Consider the following 19,544-nt stretch of genomic DNA (forward strand, 5'->3'; position numbering starts at 1 on the left):
TCACACACTGATGGTGCGGAACGCCGCCACCCCGTCCCGGGCGGCGCTGAGCAGCACCCCGGGGCACTGCGGGTGCCAGCGGATCTCCTTCACCTCCCGCTCGTGGTGCACGAACAGCAGCTGCGGCGGCAGCGCCGGCCCCGCCCCCTCCCCAGGCCCCGCCCCCGGCCCCGCCCCCTCTCCAAGCCCCGCCCCGTCCTCCTCCACCGCCAGGTCCCACTGCGACACCGCGTCGTCCTCGGCGGCCGCGGCCAGGACCCCGCTGGCCCCCGGCTGCCACTGCAGGGACGTGATGGGGCCCGAGTGCAGCTTGAAGGCGGCCACGCTCCGCCCGCTCTGGGGGGGGAGGGGTGAAAGGGGTGGAGTTTAGTGCGGGAGGGGTTTGGGGCGGTTTGGGGGTCAATCTATGGGTCGCTGTGGGTCAATCTGTGGGTCAATCTATGGGTCGCTATGGGTCAATCTATGGGTTGCTCCAGGTCAATCTGTGGGTCAATCTGTGGGTCAATCTGTGGGTCAATCTGTGGGTCAATCTGTGGGTCACTGTAGGTCAATCTATGGGTCGCTATGGGTCAATCTGTGGGTCATTCTATGGGTCACTGTGAGTCAATCTATGGGTCAATCTATGGGTCACTGTGGGTCAATCTGTGGGTCACTCTATGGGTCGCTGTGGGTCAATCTGTGGGTCGCTATGGGTCAATCTGTGGGTCGCTATGGGTCAATCTATGGGTCACTGTGGGTCAATCTATGGGTCACTATGGGTCAATCTGTGGGTCAATCTATGGGTCACTATGGGTCAATCTATGGGTTGCTCCAGGTCAATCTATGGGTCGCTCTGGGTCAATCTATGGGTCACTGTGGGTCAATCTATGGGTCAATCTGTGGGTCAATCTGTGGGTCGCTGTGGGTCAATCTGTGGGGTCGCTATGGGTCAATCTATGGGTCACTATGGGTCAATCTGTGGGTCAATCTATGGGTCAGTATGGGTCAATCTATGGGTCGCTCTGGGTCAATCTATGGGTCACTGTGGGTCAATCTGTGGGTCAATCTATGGGTCACTATGGGTCAATCTATGGGTCAATCTATGGGTCAATCTATGGGTCAAGCTATGAGTCAATCTATGGGTCACTATGGATCAATCTATGGGTTGCTCCAGGTCAATCTCTGGGTCAATCTATGGGTCACTATGGGTCAATCTATGGGTTGCTCCAGGTCAATCTATGGGTCACTGTGGGTCAATCTATGGGTCAATCTATGGGTCACTGACCTCAAAGCGGCGCAGGTCCCAGACTTTGATGGCGCCGTCGTCCCCCCCGCTGCCCAGGGCGGGGTCGCTGTGGCTCCAGCTCAGGGCGTTGACGTCGCCGTCGTGGGCGTGGCCGACGCGCAGCTGGGCGGGGCCGGGCGGGGCGCGCGTGTCCCACAGGGACAGGGCGGAGTCGCCCCCGCCCGAGCAGAACACCTGCGGCACAGACCCACAGATTGACCCACATTGACCCACATGGACCCATAGACACCCACATTGACCCATAGACACCCATAGACCCACATACTGACCCACACATTGACCCATAGACACCCACATTGACCCATAGACACCCACAGACACCCATAGACCCACACATTGACCCATAGACACCAACATTGACCCATAGACACCCATAGACCCACATACTGACCCACACATTGACCCCATAGACCCCACACATTGACCCACATTGACCCATAGACACCCACATTGACCCATAGACACCCACATTGACCCATAGACAACCATAGACCCACATACTGACCCCACACATTGACCCATAGACCCACATTGACCCCATAGCCCCGCCCCCCAGCCCCCCCAAGCCCCAGCTCCGCCCCCCAGCCCCATAGCCCAGCCACCCAGCCAAGCCCCGCCCCCAGCCTCGTAGCCACGCCCGCAGTCCCGCCCCCCAGCCCCGCCCTTCAGCCCCCCCCTGCCAAACCCCGCCCCGCCGCCCCGCCCCCCAGCCAAGCCCAGTCTCGTAGCCCCGCCCCCTACACCCAGCCCCCCCACCCCCGTGGCCCCGCCCCCCCGTTAGCCCCGCCCCGCTCACGGAGCTCTCTCGCGGCGCCCACTGCAGCTCCTCCACGGCCGCCCCCAGCGCCGCCCGCGGCCGCTGCCCCACGGCCCAGCCCCCCCCGCGCGGCTCCCACAGGTGCACGCGCCCGCGGTTGTCCCCGGAGAGCAGCCGCCCTGGGGGAGGGGAGGGGGAACACACCACGTGACCCGCCGCCCGCACCCAACATGGCGCCCGCGCCCCCGGGCTGACCTCTCCAAGATGGCGGCCAAACCGGAAGTGGGGCGGAAGAACCCGCGGAAGCGCAGGTTTCCCGCCAAAATTAACCCTCAGGACCCCAATTCACCCCCTCCCAGGGACCCCAATTAACCCCCCAGGGACCCCAATTACTCCCCAGGGACCCCAATTAACCCCTAGAGACCCCAATTAACCCCCAGTGACCCCAATTAACCCCCCCAGCGACCCCAATTAACCCCCAGGGACCCCAATTAACCCCCCAGGAACCCCAATTACCCCCCAGGGACCCCAATTAACCCCCAGGGACCCCAATTACCCCCCAACCGCCCCCCCCAAGATGGCGCCGTCGCCATGGCAACCAGAAGCGACGCCACCCCCCCCAAACCGGAAGTGCCGTTTTCCCCGCGCAGCCCCGCTCCACCCCCCGCCTCGTTTCCCTCACCGGGCACAGTCGGCGACCAATCCAAAGCGAAGCCTTCGGTCATGTGACCGCGGAACGTGCAGAGCTCGGGCAGCAGCGCCCCTCCCGGATCGCGCAGGAGGAGCCGCCGCCCCCCCCGCCCGCCGCCGGAAGCTGCGTCATCATCATCATCGTCATCACCGGGGGGCGGGTCCAGCGCGGCCAGCGCGGCCCCCAGCGCCAGCAGCTCCACCTGCCCGCGCTCCGCCCAGGCCGCCGCCACCGGGCCCGCGCCCAGCGCCGCCACCTGCGGACACGGCGCTCAGGGGGACGCGGGGGGACACGAGTGGGGGGGTCGGGGGACCCGGAGCCTGCGCCGCCCGCTTGGTTTCGGCGCTAAAAAGGGACTTCCGGCGCGGGCTCCGCCCCACTTCCGGTTGGCGCGGCAAAGAGGCCATGTTGGGGAGGGCAGGGCTGGTTGTCATAGCGACCTGGCGGCCATATTGGTGCGGTCAGGCCTGGTCACCATAGTGACATTGCGGCCATATTGGTGAGGTCAAGCCCAGTTGCCATAGCGACCCGACGGCCATATTGGTGGAGTCAAGCCCGGTTGCCATAGCAACCTGTCAGCCATATTGGTGAGGTCAATAACAGTCACCATAGCGATCTGGCGGCCATATTGGTGAGGTCAAGCCCAGTTGCCATGGCGACCCCGGCGGCCATATTGGTGAGGTCAAGCCTGGTCACCATAGTGACCTGGCGGCCATGTTGGTGAGGTCAAGCTTGGTCACCATAGCAACCCAGCGGCCATATTGGTGGGGATGGGGGGGGGTTTGGGGCGCAATGGGGGTTTTTGGGGCGCAATGGGGGGATTTGGGGCGCAATGGGGGGTTTTGGGGTGCAAAGGGGGTTACCCGGATGCGGTTGATGGCGCCGTGGTGGGGGGACATGGCGAGGAGCAGCCGGGGCCCTTCGTCCTCATCATCATCATCATCGTCATCGTCGTCGCTGTCCCCCCCCCGCCGGAAACCCGTCAGGTTCTGCATCCGCATCAGCAGCACCCTGGGGGGGGGGAAGATGGGGGGGGGTCAGATGGGGGACACGGGGCGGGGAGGGGACGGGGTGGGGAGGGGGGACCCATGGTGGGGGTCAGGGTGGGTTATGGGGGGTCAGTGCGGTTTGGGGGGGTCAAGGGGGTTATGGGGGGCCAGGGGGGGTCCCTGTGGGTTATGGGGGGTCAGTGTGGGGCTGGGGGGGGTCAGGAGGGTCCCTGTGGGTCTGGGGGGTGTCCCACGGGTAATGGGGGCTCAGGGGGGTTATGGGGGGTCCCATGGGTTATGGGGGTCAGTGTGGGTCAGGGGGTTCTGGGGGGCTCAGGGGGGTTATGGGGGGTTTGGGGGGGTTTTTGGGGTCCCTCACCGGTTGCTGGCGGCCACGGGTCCCTGTGGGTTATGGGGGGTCAGTGTGGGTCTGGGGGGTTATGGGGGGTCAGTGTGGGTCTGGGGGGCTATGGGGGGGTCAGTGTGGGTCTGGGGGTTATGGGGGGGTCAGTGTGGGTCTGGGGGGCTATGGGGGGCTCAGGGGGGGGTCAGGGGGGTTCTGGGGGGGTTCTGGGGGGGTGTTGGGGTCCCTCACCGGTTGCTGGCGGCCGTGGGTCCCTGCGTCCCCGCACAAACTGTCACCGAGAGCGGGAGCTGCTCCCGCCCCTCCCCCAGCGCGTCCCGCACCACGTCCAGGCTCAGGCAGGGCAGCCCTGGGGGAGGGGCCTCGTGGGACACGCCCCCTCGCGAGGCCACGCCCCCCCCACCCTGGCCACGCCCCTTTAGCAGGTCCCACCCCCTCCCTGGTTTGACCCCCGAGCCACTCCCCTTGGCCCCGCCCCCTTGAGCCCCCCAACTCCACCCCCTCTCAGCCCCTCCTGTTCACTTGGCCCCGCCCCTTTCCAGGCTCCACCCCCACCTGACTCCGCCCCCCTCTGTGGCCCCACCCCTTGACCCCCCCCTTATTGACCCCACTTTCCCAGGCTCCACCCCCTCACTTGGCCACGCCCCCTTGACCCCACCCCTCCCCCGCCCTTTCCAGGCTCCACCCCCTCACTTGACCCCGCCCCCCTGACCTCACCCCCCCACACCTCAGGCTCCACCCCCTCACTTGACCCCACCCCCTTGACCCCACCCCCCCGCCCTTGCTCAGGCTCCACCCCACTTGACTCCGCCCCCTCTGTGGCCCCACTCATTGGCCCCACCCCCTTCCACAGGCTCCACCCCCTCACTTAACCCCGCCCCCTTGACCCCACCCCCTCGACTCCACCCCCTCTCAGCCCCACCTGTTCACTTGGCTCCGCCCCTTTCCCAGGCTCCACCCCACCTGACCCCGCCCCCTCTGTGGCCCCACTCATTGACCCCACCCCTTTTCCCAGGCTCCACCCCCTCACTTGACCCCGCCCCCTTGACCACCCGACTCCACCCCCACCTGTTCACTTGGCCCCGCCCCCTTTCCAGGCTCCACCCATTCCATTATGACCCCACCCCCTCATTTGACCCCGACCCCTTGACCCCACCCTTTCTCAGGCTCCACTCCCTCCTGTGGCCCCACCCCTTGACCCCACCCCCCCTTTCCCAGGCTCCACCCCCTCACTTAAACCTGCCCCCTTGACCCCACCCCCCGACTCTGCCCCCTCTCACCTCTTCACTTGGCCCCGCCCCCTTTTCCAGGCTCCACCCCATTCCACTTCGACTCCACCCCCCTCCCTTAACCCCGCCCCTTTCCCGCCTCCTCCTCCATCCCGTTTAACCCCACTAGCACAGCCCCTGGTCCCGTCCCCAACATCCCCGGCCACGCCCCCTCCCATAACCCCGCCCCCTTCCCCATACCGTTTAACCCCAACAGCGCAGCCCCTGGCCCGCCCCTCCCCGGCCCCGCCCCCTCCCGGCCCCGCCTCCTCCCCATCCCGTTTAACCCCAACAGCGCAGCCCCTGGCCACGCCCCCCCCGGCCACGCCCCCTCCCCGCCCCGGCTAAACCCAACAGCGCAACCCCTGGCCCCGCCCCCCCATGGCCACGCCCCCTCCCCCGGCCCCGCCCTCATCCCGTTTAACCTCAATAGCGCAGCCCCTGGCCACGCCCCCTCCCCGGCCCCGCCCCCCTCGGCCCCGCCCCCTCCCCGGCCCCGCCCCCCTTAGCCCCGCCCCTACCGGTTCCCGCGCGGTGGTACATCACATAGGCCTCCTCGTCCATCACCAGCTCCTCGTCGGGCCGCAGCGGCCGCGCCAGCCCGGGCACGTAGACCCGCGGGGACCCCCCCGGGGACCCCCCCGGTGACCCCCCCCCCGGGGATCCCCCCCCCGGCTCCTCCCGCCGCCGCGGCCGCCGCCCGGGCCGCTCGGACACACGGCGCCGCCGCGCCGCCATCGTGCGCTCCGCCGCCTCTTCCGGTGCACGCTCCGCCCCGCTTCCGGTCAGCCAGCGCACGCGGTTCCCCCCCCCCGCCTTCCCGCCCCCGTTGTCATGGAGACGCACTCCCCCCCCCCGCCCTTTTCCCGCCTCGTTGTCATGGAGACTCCCGCCCCCGTTGTCATGGCGACCCCTCCCCCGCCTTTTCCCGCCTGTTGTCATGGCGACGCGCCCCCCAATAGAACCCAATAGACCCCAATAGTCCCCAATAGTCCCCAATAGACCCCAATAGACCCCAACAGACCCCAATAGACCCCAATAGACCCCAATAGTCCCCAATAGTCCCCAATAGACCCCAATAGACCCCAACAGACCCCAATAGACCCCAATAGACCCCAATAGTCCCCAATAGTCCCCAATAGACCCCAATAGACCCCAATAGTCCCCAATAGTCCCCAATAGAATCCAATAGACCCCAATAGACCCCAATAGAACCCAATAGTCCCCATGGACCCCATGGACCCCAATAGACCCCATGAACCCCAATAGAGACCAATAGACCCCAATAGTCCCCAATAGACCCCAACAGACCCCAATAGACCCCAATAGAATCCAATAGACCCCAATAGACCCCAATAGTCCCCAATAGACCCCATGGACCCCAATAGACCCCAATAGACCCCGATAGACCCCAATAGACCCCATACACCCCATGGACTCCATGGACCCCAATAGACCCCAATAGACCCCATGAACCCCAATAGACCCCGATAGACCCCAATAGACCCCAGTAGACCCCAAAAGACCCCAATAGACCCCCATGAACCCCAATAGACCCCAGGGACCCCAATAGACCCCAATAGACCCCATGGACCCCAATAGATCCAATAGTCCCCAATAGACCCCAATAGACCCCAATAGACCCCAACAGACCCCAATAGACCGCAATAGACCCCAATAGACCCCAATAGACCCCAACAGACCCCAATAGACCGCAATAGACCCCAATAGACCCCAATAGACCCCAATAGTCCCCAATAGACCCAATAGACCCCAACAACCCCCGCGGGGTCCTTCAGAAGGGACCCTGGAGTGCCTCACGTACCCCAATCACCCAAGGGCATCACGTCCCGTCCCGGGGGGGGGTCCCCCCGTTTATTGCGCCCCCCGCCCCCCCGCGGCCCCGCAGAAGGCCGGGCCCAGCCCCCGCACGGCGCAGTCGGCGGCCGCCATGGGGCAGGGGGCGCAGCGGCACCCCACGGCCACGGGCACGGCCACCGCGGGGTCCACGCCGGGGGGGCAGCCCCCCAGCAGCCGCCGCTCGTAGCGCACCCCCCCCGAACACGCAGGCGCTCTGCGCCGGCCGCCCCAGCGGGCTGCGGTACACCGGGGCCTGCGGAGGGACCCCGGAGTGCCCCACGGGGCACGGTCAGCCGCCCGGGGCGCGCGGTACCCAACGGACCCCCATAGAACCCCATAGACCCCCATAGACCCCCATAGAACCCCATAGAACCCAATGGACATCAATAGACCCCAATAGACCCCAATAGAACCCAATGACCCCAATAACCCACACCGGGGCCTGCGGAGGGACCCCGGAGTGCCCCACGGGGCACAGTCAGCCGCCTGGGGCGCGCGGTACCCAACGGAACCCCCCGGACCCCCATAGACCCCCATAGACCCCCATAGAACCCAATGGACATCAATAGACCCCAATAGACCCCAATAGAACCCAATAGAACCCAATAGAACCCAATAGAACCCAATGACCCCAATAACCCACACCGGGGCCTGCGGAGGGACCCCGGAGTGCCCCACGGGGCACGGTCAGCCGCCTGGGGCGCGCGGTACCCAACGGAACCCCCCGGACCCCCATAGACCCCCATAGACCCCCATAGAACCCAATAGAACCCAATGGACATCAATAGACCCCAATAGACCCCAATAGAACCCAATAGAACCCAATAGAACCCAATAGAACCCAATAGAACCCAATGACCCCAATAACCCACACCGGGGCCTGCGGAGGGACCCCGGAGTGCCCCACGGGGCACGGTCAGCCGCCTGGGGCGCGCGGTAACCAACGGAACCCCATAGAACCCCATAGACCCCCATAGAACCCCATAGAACCCCATAGAACCCCATAGAACCCCATAGACCCCCATAGACCCCCATAGACCCCCATAGAACCCAATGGACATCAATAGACCCCCATAGACCCCCATAGACCCCCATAGACCCCCATAGAACCCCATAGAACCCCATAGAACCCAATAGAACCCCATAGAACCCAATAGAACCCAATAGAACCCAATAGAACCCATGGACCCCAGTAGAACCTATAGACCTCGATAGACCCCAATAGACCCCAATAGACCCCCATGGACCCCAACAGACCCCCATAGAACCCAATAGACCCCCATAGACCCCAATAGTCTCCAATAGACCCCAATAGACCCCATGGACCCCAATAGAACCCAATAGACCCCATGGACCCCAGTAGAATCCATAGACCCCGATAGAACCCAATAGACCCCAATAGAACCCCATAGACCCCAATAGTCCCCAATAGACCCCATGGACCCCGATAGACCCCAATAGACCCCGATAGACATCAATAGACCCCAATAGAATCCAATAGACCCCGATAGACCCCAATAGACCCCAATAGACCCCGATAGACCTCAACAGAACCCAATAGACCCCGATAGACCCCACGGACCCCAATAGACCCCAATAGACCCCAATAGACCCCACGGACCCCAATAGAACCCAATAGACCCCAATAGTCCCCAATAGACCCCAATAGACCCCATGGACCCCAATAGAACCCAATAGACCCCAATAGACCCCAATAGACCCCAATAGACCCCAATAGAACCCAATAGTCCCCAATAGACTCCAATAGACCCCACGGACCCCAATAGAGACCAATAGTCCCCAATAGACCCCAATAGACCCCAATAGACCCCAATAGAACCCAATAGACCCCAATAGACTCCAATAGACCCCACGGACCCCAATAGAGACCAATAGTCCCCAATAGACCCCAATAGACCCCAATAGACCCCAATAGAACCCAATAGACCCCAATAGACCCCGATAGACCCCACGGACCCCAATAGAGACCAATAGACCCCAATAGAACCCAATAAAACCCAATAGACCCCGATAGAATCCAATAGTCCCCATGGACCCCAATAGACCCCGATAGACCCCGACAGACTCCGATAGAATCCAATAGACCCCAATAGACCCCAATACACCCCAATAGACCCCAATAGACCCCATGGACCCCAATAACTCCCTGAGACCCCCCAATAACCCCCCTGGATACCCCAATAACCCCCATTGTCCCCATTGCCCCCATCGTCCCCATCGCCCCCAATGTCCCCATCACCCCCATTGTCCCCATCGCCCCCATTGCCCCCAATGTCCCCATTGCCCTCATTGTCCCCATGGTCCCCATTGCCCCCAATGCCCCCATTGCCCCCAATGTCCCCATCGCCCCCAATGTCCCCATTGCCCCCAATGTCCCCAATGTCCCCATTGCCCCCATCACCCCCATCGCCCCCAATGTCCCCATCACCCCCAATGTCCCCATTGCCCCCAATGCCCCCATCCCCCCCATTGTCCCCCTGTCCGTCCGTCCGTCCGTCCGTACCCGCGTGCGGCAGAACCCGGCGCACGCCGTGGTCGTCACCGCGCGGCACTGGGGACACTCGTCCTTCTCCAGGGACACCGTCACGTTCACGGGGCCGCACGGGGGGCGCCCCCCGCCCCACACCCCCGGGGGGCCGCCCCACACGTCCGTGGGGCCGCCCCACACATCCATGGGGCGCCCCACGGCTATGGGGAGCACCACGTCCATGGGGCTGCCCCCCACGTCTATGGGGAGCATCACATCCATGGGGCCGTCCCCCACATCTATGGGGCCGCCCCCCACATCCTTGGGGCGCCCCACATCTATGGAGCGCCCCACATCTATGGGTCGCCCCACATCTATGTGTCGCCCCACATCTATGGGTTGCCCCACGTCTCTGGGTCGCACCGCATCTATGGGGCGCCCCACATCTATGGAGCGCCCCATATCTATGGGATGACCCACATCTATGGGGCGCCCCGCATCTATGGGGCCGCCCCACACATCCGTGGGGCGCCCCACGGCGCGGGGGGTCCCCAGGGTCCCCAGCAGCGTCACCAGCACCAGCACCTGCAAAATAGGGGGCAGCCCCATAGATGGGGGTCCCACAGCCCCACAGCCCCATAGCTGGGGGTCCCTATTGGCCCCCCAGCCCCACATCTCCCCACATTTGGGGGTCCCCATTGCCCCCCCAGCCCCACATCTCCCCACATTTGGGGTCCCCATTGCCCCCCCCAGCCCCCCATCTCCCCACATTTGGGGTCCCCATTGCCCCTCCAGCCCCACATCTCCCCACATTTGGGGGTCCCCATTGCCCCCCCCAGCCCCACATCTCCCCACATTTGGGGTCCCCATTACCCTCCCAGCCCCACGTCTCCCCACATTTGGGGGTCCCCATTACCCCCACATCTCCCCACATTTGAGGTCCCTATTGCCCCCCCCAGCCCCACATCTCCCCACATTTGGGGTCCCCATTACCCCCCCCCCAGCCCCACATCTCCCCACATTTGGGGGTCTCATTGCCCCCCCAGCCCCACATCTCCCCACATTTGGGGTCCCCATTGCCCCCCCCAGCCCCACATCTCCCCACATTTGGGGTCCCCATTACCCCCCCCCCAGCCCCACATCTCCCCACATTTGGGGTCCCCATTGCCCCCCCAGCCCCACATCTCCCCACATTTGGGGTCCCCATTGCCCCCCCAGCCCCACATCTCCCCACATTTGGGGTCCCCCCCCTCACCTGCGCTCCCCCCATGGCGCGCGGGTCCCTCGGTCCGTCCCCCCCTTTATCCCCCTCCCCCACCCCCGCTCCCCCCTCCCCCCCAAGGCCGCGGGGGGGGGACCCAGGCGTCCGAGGGACCCAGGCGTCCGGGTCCCCCCCATCCCCCCCCCGCGCCGGTCCTTGGCGCCCCCGCGTGTCCCTGAGCCCGAACTCCTGGGTTCCTCCTCCCCCCCCACCCCCCCTCCCCCCCCCCCCTCCAGGGACCCAGGCGTCCGGGTGACCCACCCCCCCCCCCCCGTATGTATTTATAGGGGGGGTGGGGGAGGGGCGGCCATTTCTAGCGAGGGGGGGGGAGGGGGAGCAGATTCTGCCCCTCCCCCCCCCCCCCCGCCCCGCCCCATTGATGTGGGGCTGCCCCATAAGTGTGGGGGAGGGGAGATTTGGAAGGGGACCCAGGCGTCCGGGTGGCCTTGGATCTATTTATAGGGGGTTGGGGAGACCCCCATAGAGGGGGGAGGGGAAGGACCCAGGCGTCCGGGGGGGGTCTTCATAGTGGACCCAGGCGTCCGGGTGGCCTTGGGTCTGTTTATAGGGGGTTGGGGAGACCCCCATAGAAGGGGGAGGGGAAGGACCCAGGCGTCCGGGCGACCTTCCCAGTGGACCCAGGCGTCCGGGGGGATCTTCAGAGTGGACCCAGGCGTCCGGGTGGCCTTGGGTCTATTTATAGGGGGATGGGAAGACCCCCATAGAGGGGGGAGGGAAAGGACCCAGGCGTCCGGGGGGGGTCTTCAAAGTGGACCCAGGCGTCCGGGGGGTTGTCTTCATAGTGGACCCAGGCGTCCGAGTGTCCTTGGATCTATTTATAGGGGGATGGGAAGACCCCCATAGAGGGGGGAGGGGAAGGACCCAGGCGTCCGGGCGGCCCTCCCAGTGGACCCAGGCGTCCGGGCGGCCCCCCCCCGCCGTGGACCCAGGCGTCCGGGGCCGCCCAGCCCCCCCGTGTCTATTTGTGGGGCGCAGCTGCCGCCGTCGCTCGGCGCCGCCGCCATGGCCGCTCGCTGGGGCCTGATCCTGGGGCTGCTGCTGCTGGGGGGGGCGCGCGGGGACCCCCCCCGTCCCCATGGCAACGGGGACCCCCCCCGCTCCCCACGGCAACAACGGGGATCCCCCCCGTCCCCATGGCAACGGCCTCGAGCCGCCGCCGGGGGGGGGAGGGGGGAGGGGTGGGGGGGAAAGGGGGAGGGGGGGGGCGGGGAAACCCCCCGGCAACATCAGCATCATCATCACCATGGCAACGGGGGTCCCCAAGGTCACCATGGCAACGGGGATCCCCTGGAGCAGCATCATCATCATCACTATGGTAACGGGGGTCCCCAAGGTCACCATGGCAACCGGGACCCCCAGGATCCTCAGCATCGTCACCATGGCAACGGGGACCCCCTGGATCATCATCAGCATCGTCACCATGGCAACGGGGATCCCCAAGGTCACCATGGCAACCGGGACCCCCAGGATCATCATCATCATCATCATCACCATGGCAACAGGGACCCCCAAGATCATCATCCCCATCATCACCATGGCAACGGGGACCCCCAGCATCACTATGGGGACGGGGACCCCCAGGATCATCATCATCATCATCACTATGGCAACGGGGACCCCCAGGATCATCATCATCATCATCATCATCACCATGGCAACGGGGACCCCCAACGTCACCATAGCAACGGGGACCCCCTGGATCACCATCCCCATTGTCACCATGGCAACGGGGACCCCCAGGATCGTCCCCATGGCGACGGGGCCCCCCCCGATGACGACGATGATGATGATGATGACGACATCGAGGCCGAAGGTCGCCCCCCCCGTCCCCACGGCGACCAAGGGCGTTCCCATGGCAACCGGCCCCCCGGCGACCCCCCCGGCCCCCCCCCCGGCTCCGAGGAGGGGGAGGGGGAGGGGCGCAGCTCCGAGGAGGAGGAAGGTGAGGAACGGGGACCCAGGCGTCCGGGAGCGGGGACCCAGGTGTTCGGGAACCAGGGACCCAGGCGTGCGGGGAGGGGACCCAGGCGTGCGGGGACAGGGACCCAGGCGTCCGGGAGCAGGGACCCAGGCATCCGGGGTGGGGGGATATAGGTGTCTATAAGGGGACCCAGGCGTCCGGGATAGGGGGGACCCAGGCGTCCGGGAGCAGGGACCCAGGTGTCCGGGTGAGGGGACCCAGGCGTCCGGGGAGGGGACCCAGGCGTTCGGGGTGGGGGGACCCAGGCATCCGGGGTGGGGGGACTCAGGTGTCTATAAGGGGACCCAGGCGTCCGGGCAGGGGACCCAGGCGTCCGGGCGCCCCGCTGCAGGGAGCGATGAGGATGAGGATGAGGAGGATGATGAGGATGAGGATGAGGAGGACGAGGCCGAAGGGCGATACCGACCCGGCTCCATCTGCCGCTACTGCAGCTTCTGCGCCGTACGACACACGGACACATGGGGACACACGGACACGGGGGACATATGGGGGGACATGGGGGGATATGGGGACACACGGACATGGGGACACACAGACATGGGGGGATATGGGGGGTCAGGGGGATATGGGGGGACATGGGGACACATGGACAGGGGGACATGGGGCGATATGGGGGACACACGGACACGGGGACACACAGACATGGGGGACATGGGGGAACATGGGGGGACATGGGGGACATGAGGACATACGGACATGGGGACACACAGACATGGGGACATGGGGGAACATGGGGGGGACATGGGGACATTGGGGGATATGGGGGGACATGGGGACATGAGGACACACGGACATGAGAACATGGGGGATATGGGGATATGGGGACACACGGACACAGGGACACATGGACATGGGGACATGGAGGGGATATGGGGGGACATGGGGAGATATGGGGACACATGGACACGGGGACACACGGACATGGGGACATGGGGACATATAGGGGGACATGGGGGGATATGGGGACATGGGGACACATGGACATAGGGACACACGGACATGGGGAGAGAGGGACATGGGGACATGGGAATATTGGGACACACGGACATGGGGACACATGGGGGGATATGGGGGGACATGGGGACACACAGACAATGGGACTGGGGGGGACACACGGACACGGGGACAAGGGGACAGGGGGTCAGGGGGATATGGGGGAACATGGGGACAATGGGGACACATGGACATGGGGGACATTGGGGGACATGGGGGGGATATGGGGGGGGCAATGGGGGGATATGGGGGGGTCAGGGGGGATATGAGGGGACATGGGGACACACGGACAATGGGACTGGGGGGACATACAGACATGGGGACACACAGACGGGGGGGACAAGGGGGGACAGGGGGACATGGGGATGGGGGTCAGGGGGATATGGGGACATGGGGACACACGGACATGGGGGGATATGGGGGGATAATGGGGACACATGGACACAGGGACACACAGACACAGGGACGTGGGGCCATGGGGGTCAGGGGCCATGGGGGCAATTGGGGACCCCCTGGGGTTTGGGGTCCCCCCTGACCCCTGACCCCTGACCCCCTGACCCGGTGACCCCTGACCTGTGCCCCCATCCCAGCGCTGCGGGTTGTGCCCCCGCTGCCCCTGCACCGACAGCGACCCCGGGGGGACTTGCGGCCCCTGCCAGGTGACCCCTGACCCCTGACCCCATCGTGACCCCTGACCCCGCCCGGACCCCTGACCCCGCCCTGACCCCTGACCCTGCCGCAACCCCTCACCCCGCCCTGACCCCACTGCGACCCCATTGTGACCCCATGGTGACCCCTGATGCCGTCGCGACCCCACCGTGACCCCACGGTGACCCCTGACCCCCCTGCAACCCCTGACCCCGCCCTGACCCCTGACCCCATTGTGACCCCAGCATGACCCCACAGTGACCCCTGACCCCATTGTGACCCCACCATGACCCCACAGTGACCCCTGACCCCACCCTGACCCCTGACCCCTGACCCCGCCCTGACCCCACTGCGACCCCATGGTGACCCCATGGTGACCCCTGACCCATCGCGATCCCACTGTGACCCCACCGTGACCCCTGACCCCGCCCTGACCCCTGACCCCATAGTGACCCTGCCGTGACCCCTGACCCCATCGTGACCCCTGACCCCATTGTGACCCCACAGTGACCCCATGGTGACCCCTGACCCCCCTGCCAACCCCTGACCCCGCCCTGACCCCACCGTGACCCCACTGTGACCCCTGACCCCCATCATGTCCCCACCATGACCCCTCTGTGACTCCACCGTGACCCCTGACCCCATAGTGACCCCATCGTGACCTCTGACCCCACTGCAACCCCTGACCCCACCCTGACCCCGCAGTGACCCCTGACCCTGCCCTGACCCCACCATGACCCCTGACCCCATAGTGACCCCGCGGTGACCCCTGACCCTGCCACAACCCCATGGTGACCCCTGACTCCACTGCAACCCCTCGGTGACCCTTCGGTGACCCCACGGTGACCCCACTGCGACCCCATGGTGACCCCTGACCCTGGCGTGACCCCACTGTGACTCCTCGGTGACCCCGTGACCCCTGACTGACCCTGTGACCCCTGGCTGACCCTGTGACCCCTCGGTGACCCCTTGGTGACCCCTCGGTGACCTTTGACCCCTCGGTGACCCCGTGTCCCCCCCAGGGCTGCCAGTTCTGCTACTTGTGTCCCCTCCTGTGCGACACGGCCTGCCGGCCCGGTGAGCCCCACAGCGCCCCATAGCGCCCCATAGCGCCCCATAGAGACCCATGGAGACCCATAGAGGACCTATAGATACCCCATAGCGACCCATAGAGACCCATAGATACCCCATAGATACCCCATAGATACCCCATAGAGACCCATAGATACTCATAGAGACCCCATAGAGACCCATAGAGACCTATAGATACCCCATAGAGACCCATAGAGACCCATAGCAACCCATAGCGCCCCATAGAGACCCATAGACCCCCCAAACACCCCCCACAAACTCCCCATAGACCCCCATAGACCCCCCCCATAGACCTCATAGAGCCCCATAGACCCCCCCATAGACCCCCCCATAGACCCCCATAGACCCTCATAGACCCCCCCATAGACCCCCCCCAGAGACCCAACAGACCTCCCATAGACCCCCCATAGAGCCCCATAGACCCCCCCCCCAAACACCCCCCATAGACCCCCCCCCAAAAACCCCATAGACCCATAGACCCCCATAGACCCCCCATAGACCCCCACAGACCCCAATAGACCCCATAGACCCCCCATAACCCCTCCCAGCCCCCCCCAATCCCCATGGGGGTGTGTGTGTGTAGGGGGGGGGGGGTCCCAGCCCCCCAGGCCCCCCCCAACCCCCCCTCCCCCATTTCTCAGGCAGCCTCGTGGACGAGCTCTCGGGGGCTTTGCTGCAGTAAGTACCCCCCCCCTCCCCCCCCCCCCCAAAATTGGGGGGACCCTCCCCACCCCCCCCCCTTTTTGTGACCCCACATTTCACCCCCATCCCTCCCCCCCAGGTCTCTCTCCAGTTTATTTGAGGCTCCGGAGCCCTGAAATCTGGGGGGGGCTGGGGGGGGCCCCCCCCCCCATTTTGCTGCCCCTCCCCCCCCCTTTGCTGCCCCCCCCCCAATTTGTCTGGAAATAAAAGGCCTGAAATGTTCGGGGGGGGTTAATTAAGGGGGTTAATTAATTAATTAGGGGGTTAATTGGGGTCAGTTTGGACCCTCCCCCCCCCAACACATACACCTCAAAATAAGGACCCAGGCGTCCGGGTAGACCCCCCCCCAAAAAAAGGGACCCAGGCGTCCGGGTGAATCCCCACCAATAGGGGACCCAGGAGTTCAGGCACCACCCCCCCTTCCAAAAAAGGGACCCAGGCGTCCGGGCACCCCCACTCGCAACAATGGGGGACCCAGGCATCCGGGTAGACCCCCCCCCCTCCCCCCCCCTCCCAAAAAAGGGACCCAGGCGTCCAGGTGAATCCCCACCAATAGGGGACCCAGGAGTTCGGGCACCCCCCCTCCTCCCCCCAAAAAAGGGACCCAGGCGTCCGGGCGCAGACAGACAGACGGACACGGGTTCCGGTTCATTCACTTTTATCCTTAAAAGGCATTGGGGGGGGGGGGGGGAGGTTTTGGGGGGTCCGAGGGGTTTGGGGGGGTCCGGGGGGGGGGGGCGAGGGGGGGCCCCGGCTATGGGGGGGGCCCTGGAGGGGGCCCTGGGGGGGGATGGGGGAGGGGCCGGACGCCTGGGTCCCTCGTTTGAAAAGGGGGAGGGGCGGGGGGGGGGAAGTTGGGGATCCCACCCCCCCCTCCCCAAATCCAAGAGGGGACCCAGGCGTCCGGGTGCCCCCCCCCAGCTCATCGTGGGGAGTCACAGCTGGGGGGGAGGGACACCCCCAAAATGGGGGGGGGGCATAAATAGGGAGGGGGATCCCCCAAATCTGGGGGGGGGGTGTCATAAATAGGGAAGGAAGCCCCAAAATTGGGGGGGGGGCGGCTCATAAATAAGGGGGGGAACCCCCAAATCTGGAGGGGTCATAAATACAGAGGGAGCACCCCCCAAAATCAAAGGGATCCCCCAAAATCAAAGGGGATCCCCCCAAATCAAAGGGGATCCCCCCCAAATCAAAGGAGAACCCCCCAAATCAAAGGGAACCCCCCAAATCAAAGGGGATCCCCCAAATCAAAGGGGAATCCCCCACTCCAAGGGAACCCCCAAACCGGCGGGGGGGGGGGGGGATCATATATAGGGCAGGATCCCCCCAAATAAAGGGAAACCCCCCCAAAATATGGGGAACCCCCTCCCCAAAATGAAGGGGACCCCCAAATTGTGGGGGTGACTCAGACCAGGGAGCCGGGGGGGGGGGCGGGGGGAGCTGCAGGAATTCGGGGTTCGTGAAGCTGAACCCCTCGAACTCGCTTTGGTCCAGCCCGGCCAGGACCAGCTGGTCGGGGGGGGTGAGGACGGGGGGGGCGCGGGTGAAAAACGGGGTCGAAATTCTCCCCGTTGCGGCCACACTGAGGGGGGGGGGGACCCCAAAATATCGACCCCCCCCAAAACAAAGGGGGAACCAATGGGTATAAAAAGGGGGGGGAAATGGGGATTCGGCAAATAAAAGAGGCGGTAATTGTTACCCCCCCCCACACACCCCCCCCCCCCCCCCAACCCGGCAAAGTGGTATCGCCCGAGTAGCGGGGAGCGGGAAAACGGGACCCGCCAATTGCGGCCGGAAAATGGGGGAGCGCAAAGTGACCCCCCCCCAAAAAACGCGCGAATGAGGACCCCAAAGTGACCCCCCCCATAATGGGGACCCCAAAGGGACCCCCCTCAAAGGACACCAAAAATACGGACCCCCGAAAAGCCCCGGAAAGAGGGAGATGAAAGTGAAGACCCCAAGTCACCCCCCCCCCCAGCAAATGGGGACCCCCCGGAATGATGGTCACAAATGGGGACCCAAAGGGAAACCCCAAAGGGACCCCAAAATGACCCCCCCCCCCCAAATAGGGACCCCAAAAGTGACCCCCCCCCCCAAATAGGGACCCAAAGGGACCCCAAAAGTGACCCCCCCCCCCCAAATAGAGAACCAAAGGGACCCCCCTCAAGGGACCCCAAAATGACACCCCCCCCAAATAGGGACCCAAAGGGACCCCAAAAGTGACACCCCCCCCAAATAAGGACCCAAAGGGACCCCCCCAAATAGGGACCCCAAAAGTGACCCCCCCTCAAATAGAGATCCAAAGGGACCCCAAAAATGACACCCCCCCCCCAAATAGGGATCCAAAGGGACCCCAAAATGAACCCCCCCCCCAAATAGGGACCCAAAGGGACCCCCCCCAAATAGGGACCCCAAAAGTGACCCCCCCCAAATAGGGACCCCAAAAATGACCCCCCCCCCACATTGGGGACCCCAAATTGGGGACACAGACAGAGGGACGGACACACGGACACAGAGAGAGAGAAACGGGGTGAGCGCGGGGGGGGGTTGGGGGTTCGGGGGGGTCAGGGGGGGTTTGGGGGGATCATGGGGGGGGATGGGGGTTCCAGGGGGGTTTTGGGGCTCCAAGGGGGGGGTTGGGGGTTCAGGGGGGTCCTGGGGGGGAATTGGGGGGTCGGGGGGGGTCCTGGGGGGGTTTGGGGTTCCAAGGGGGGGGGTTGGGGGTTCAGGGGGGGTTTGGGGGTTCGGGGGGGGTCCTGGGGGGGATTTGGGGGGTCATGGGGGGGTTTGGGGGTTCAGGGGGGTCCTGGGGTGATTGGAGGGGGGTGGGTGTTTTTTGGGGTTCACTCGCTGGTTTTGGGGCATTTTGGGGCTGTTTTGGGTCATTTTTGGGTCATTTGGGGGGGATTTGGGGGGGGATTTTTTGGGGCATTTTTGGGGTGTTTTGGGGCATTTTCGGGGGATAATTTGGGGGGATTTTGGGGCTGTTTTGGGGTGATTTTGGGGCATTCTGGGGATGTTTTGGGGACTTTTTCGGGGTATTTTTGGGCTGTTTTGGGTGATTTTAGGGGGATTTTTTGGGCCATTTCTCGGCCATTTTAGGTCATTTTGGGCTGATCTTTGGGGGGCACCTCGGGGACCGTT

General features: G+C 64.7%; 2 protein-coding genes and 1 long non-coding RNA gene across 3 annotated transcripts; 1 reads left to right on the forward strand and 2 right to left on the reverse strand.

Moving 5' to 3' along the window:
* On the reverse strand, nt 1-6,296 carry GRWD1 (glutamate rich WD repeat containing 1; the record flags this gene model as incomplete). The annotated part of the gene is made up of 7 exons (XM_080364606.1): nt 1-336; nt 1,265-1,459; nt 2,082-2,221; nt 2,725-2,989; nt 3,597-3,744; nt 4,318-4,435; nt 5,876-6,296. 7 exons carry the CDS (start codon nt 6,294-6,296, stop codon nt 1-3), a joined length of 1,623 nt encoding a protein of 540 aa, XP_080220732.1.
* A 933-nt stretch (nt 6,297-7,229) lies between these two features.
* LOC308052524 (lutropin subunit beta-like) lies at nt 7,230-9,984 on the reverse strand (the record flags this gene model as incomplete). The annotated part of the gene is given in 3 exon segments (XM_080364605.1): nt 7,230-7,412; nt 7,414-7,467; nt 9,739-9,984. Coding segments are annotated over 3 exon segments (483 nt in total).
* Nucleotides 9,985-13,294: 3,310 nt separating this feature from the next.
* LOC308052526 lies at nt 13,295-16,353 on the forward strand. The gene is made up of 4 exons (XR_013923564.1): nt 13,295-13,406; nt 14,549-14,617; nt 15,629-15,683; nt 16,340-16,353. It is a non-coding gene; the product is annotated as an uncharacterized lncRNA (long non-coding RNA).
* The last annotated feature ends 3,191 nt before the right edge of the window (nt 16,354-19,544 follow it).

Source organism: Nesoenas mayeri (genome assembly GCF_963082525.1).
Source record: "Nesoenas mayeri genome assembly, contig: SCAFFOLD_197, whole genome shotgun sequence".
Classification (NCBI taxonomy): Eukaryota; Metazoa; Chordata; class Aves; order Columbiformes; family Columbidae; genus Nesoenas; species Nesoenas mayeri.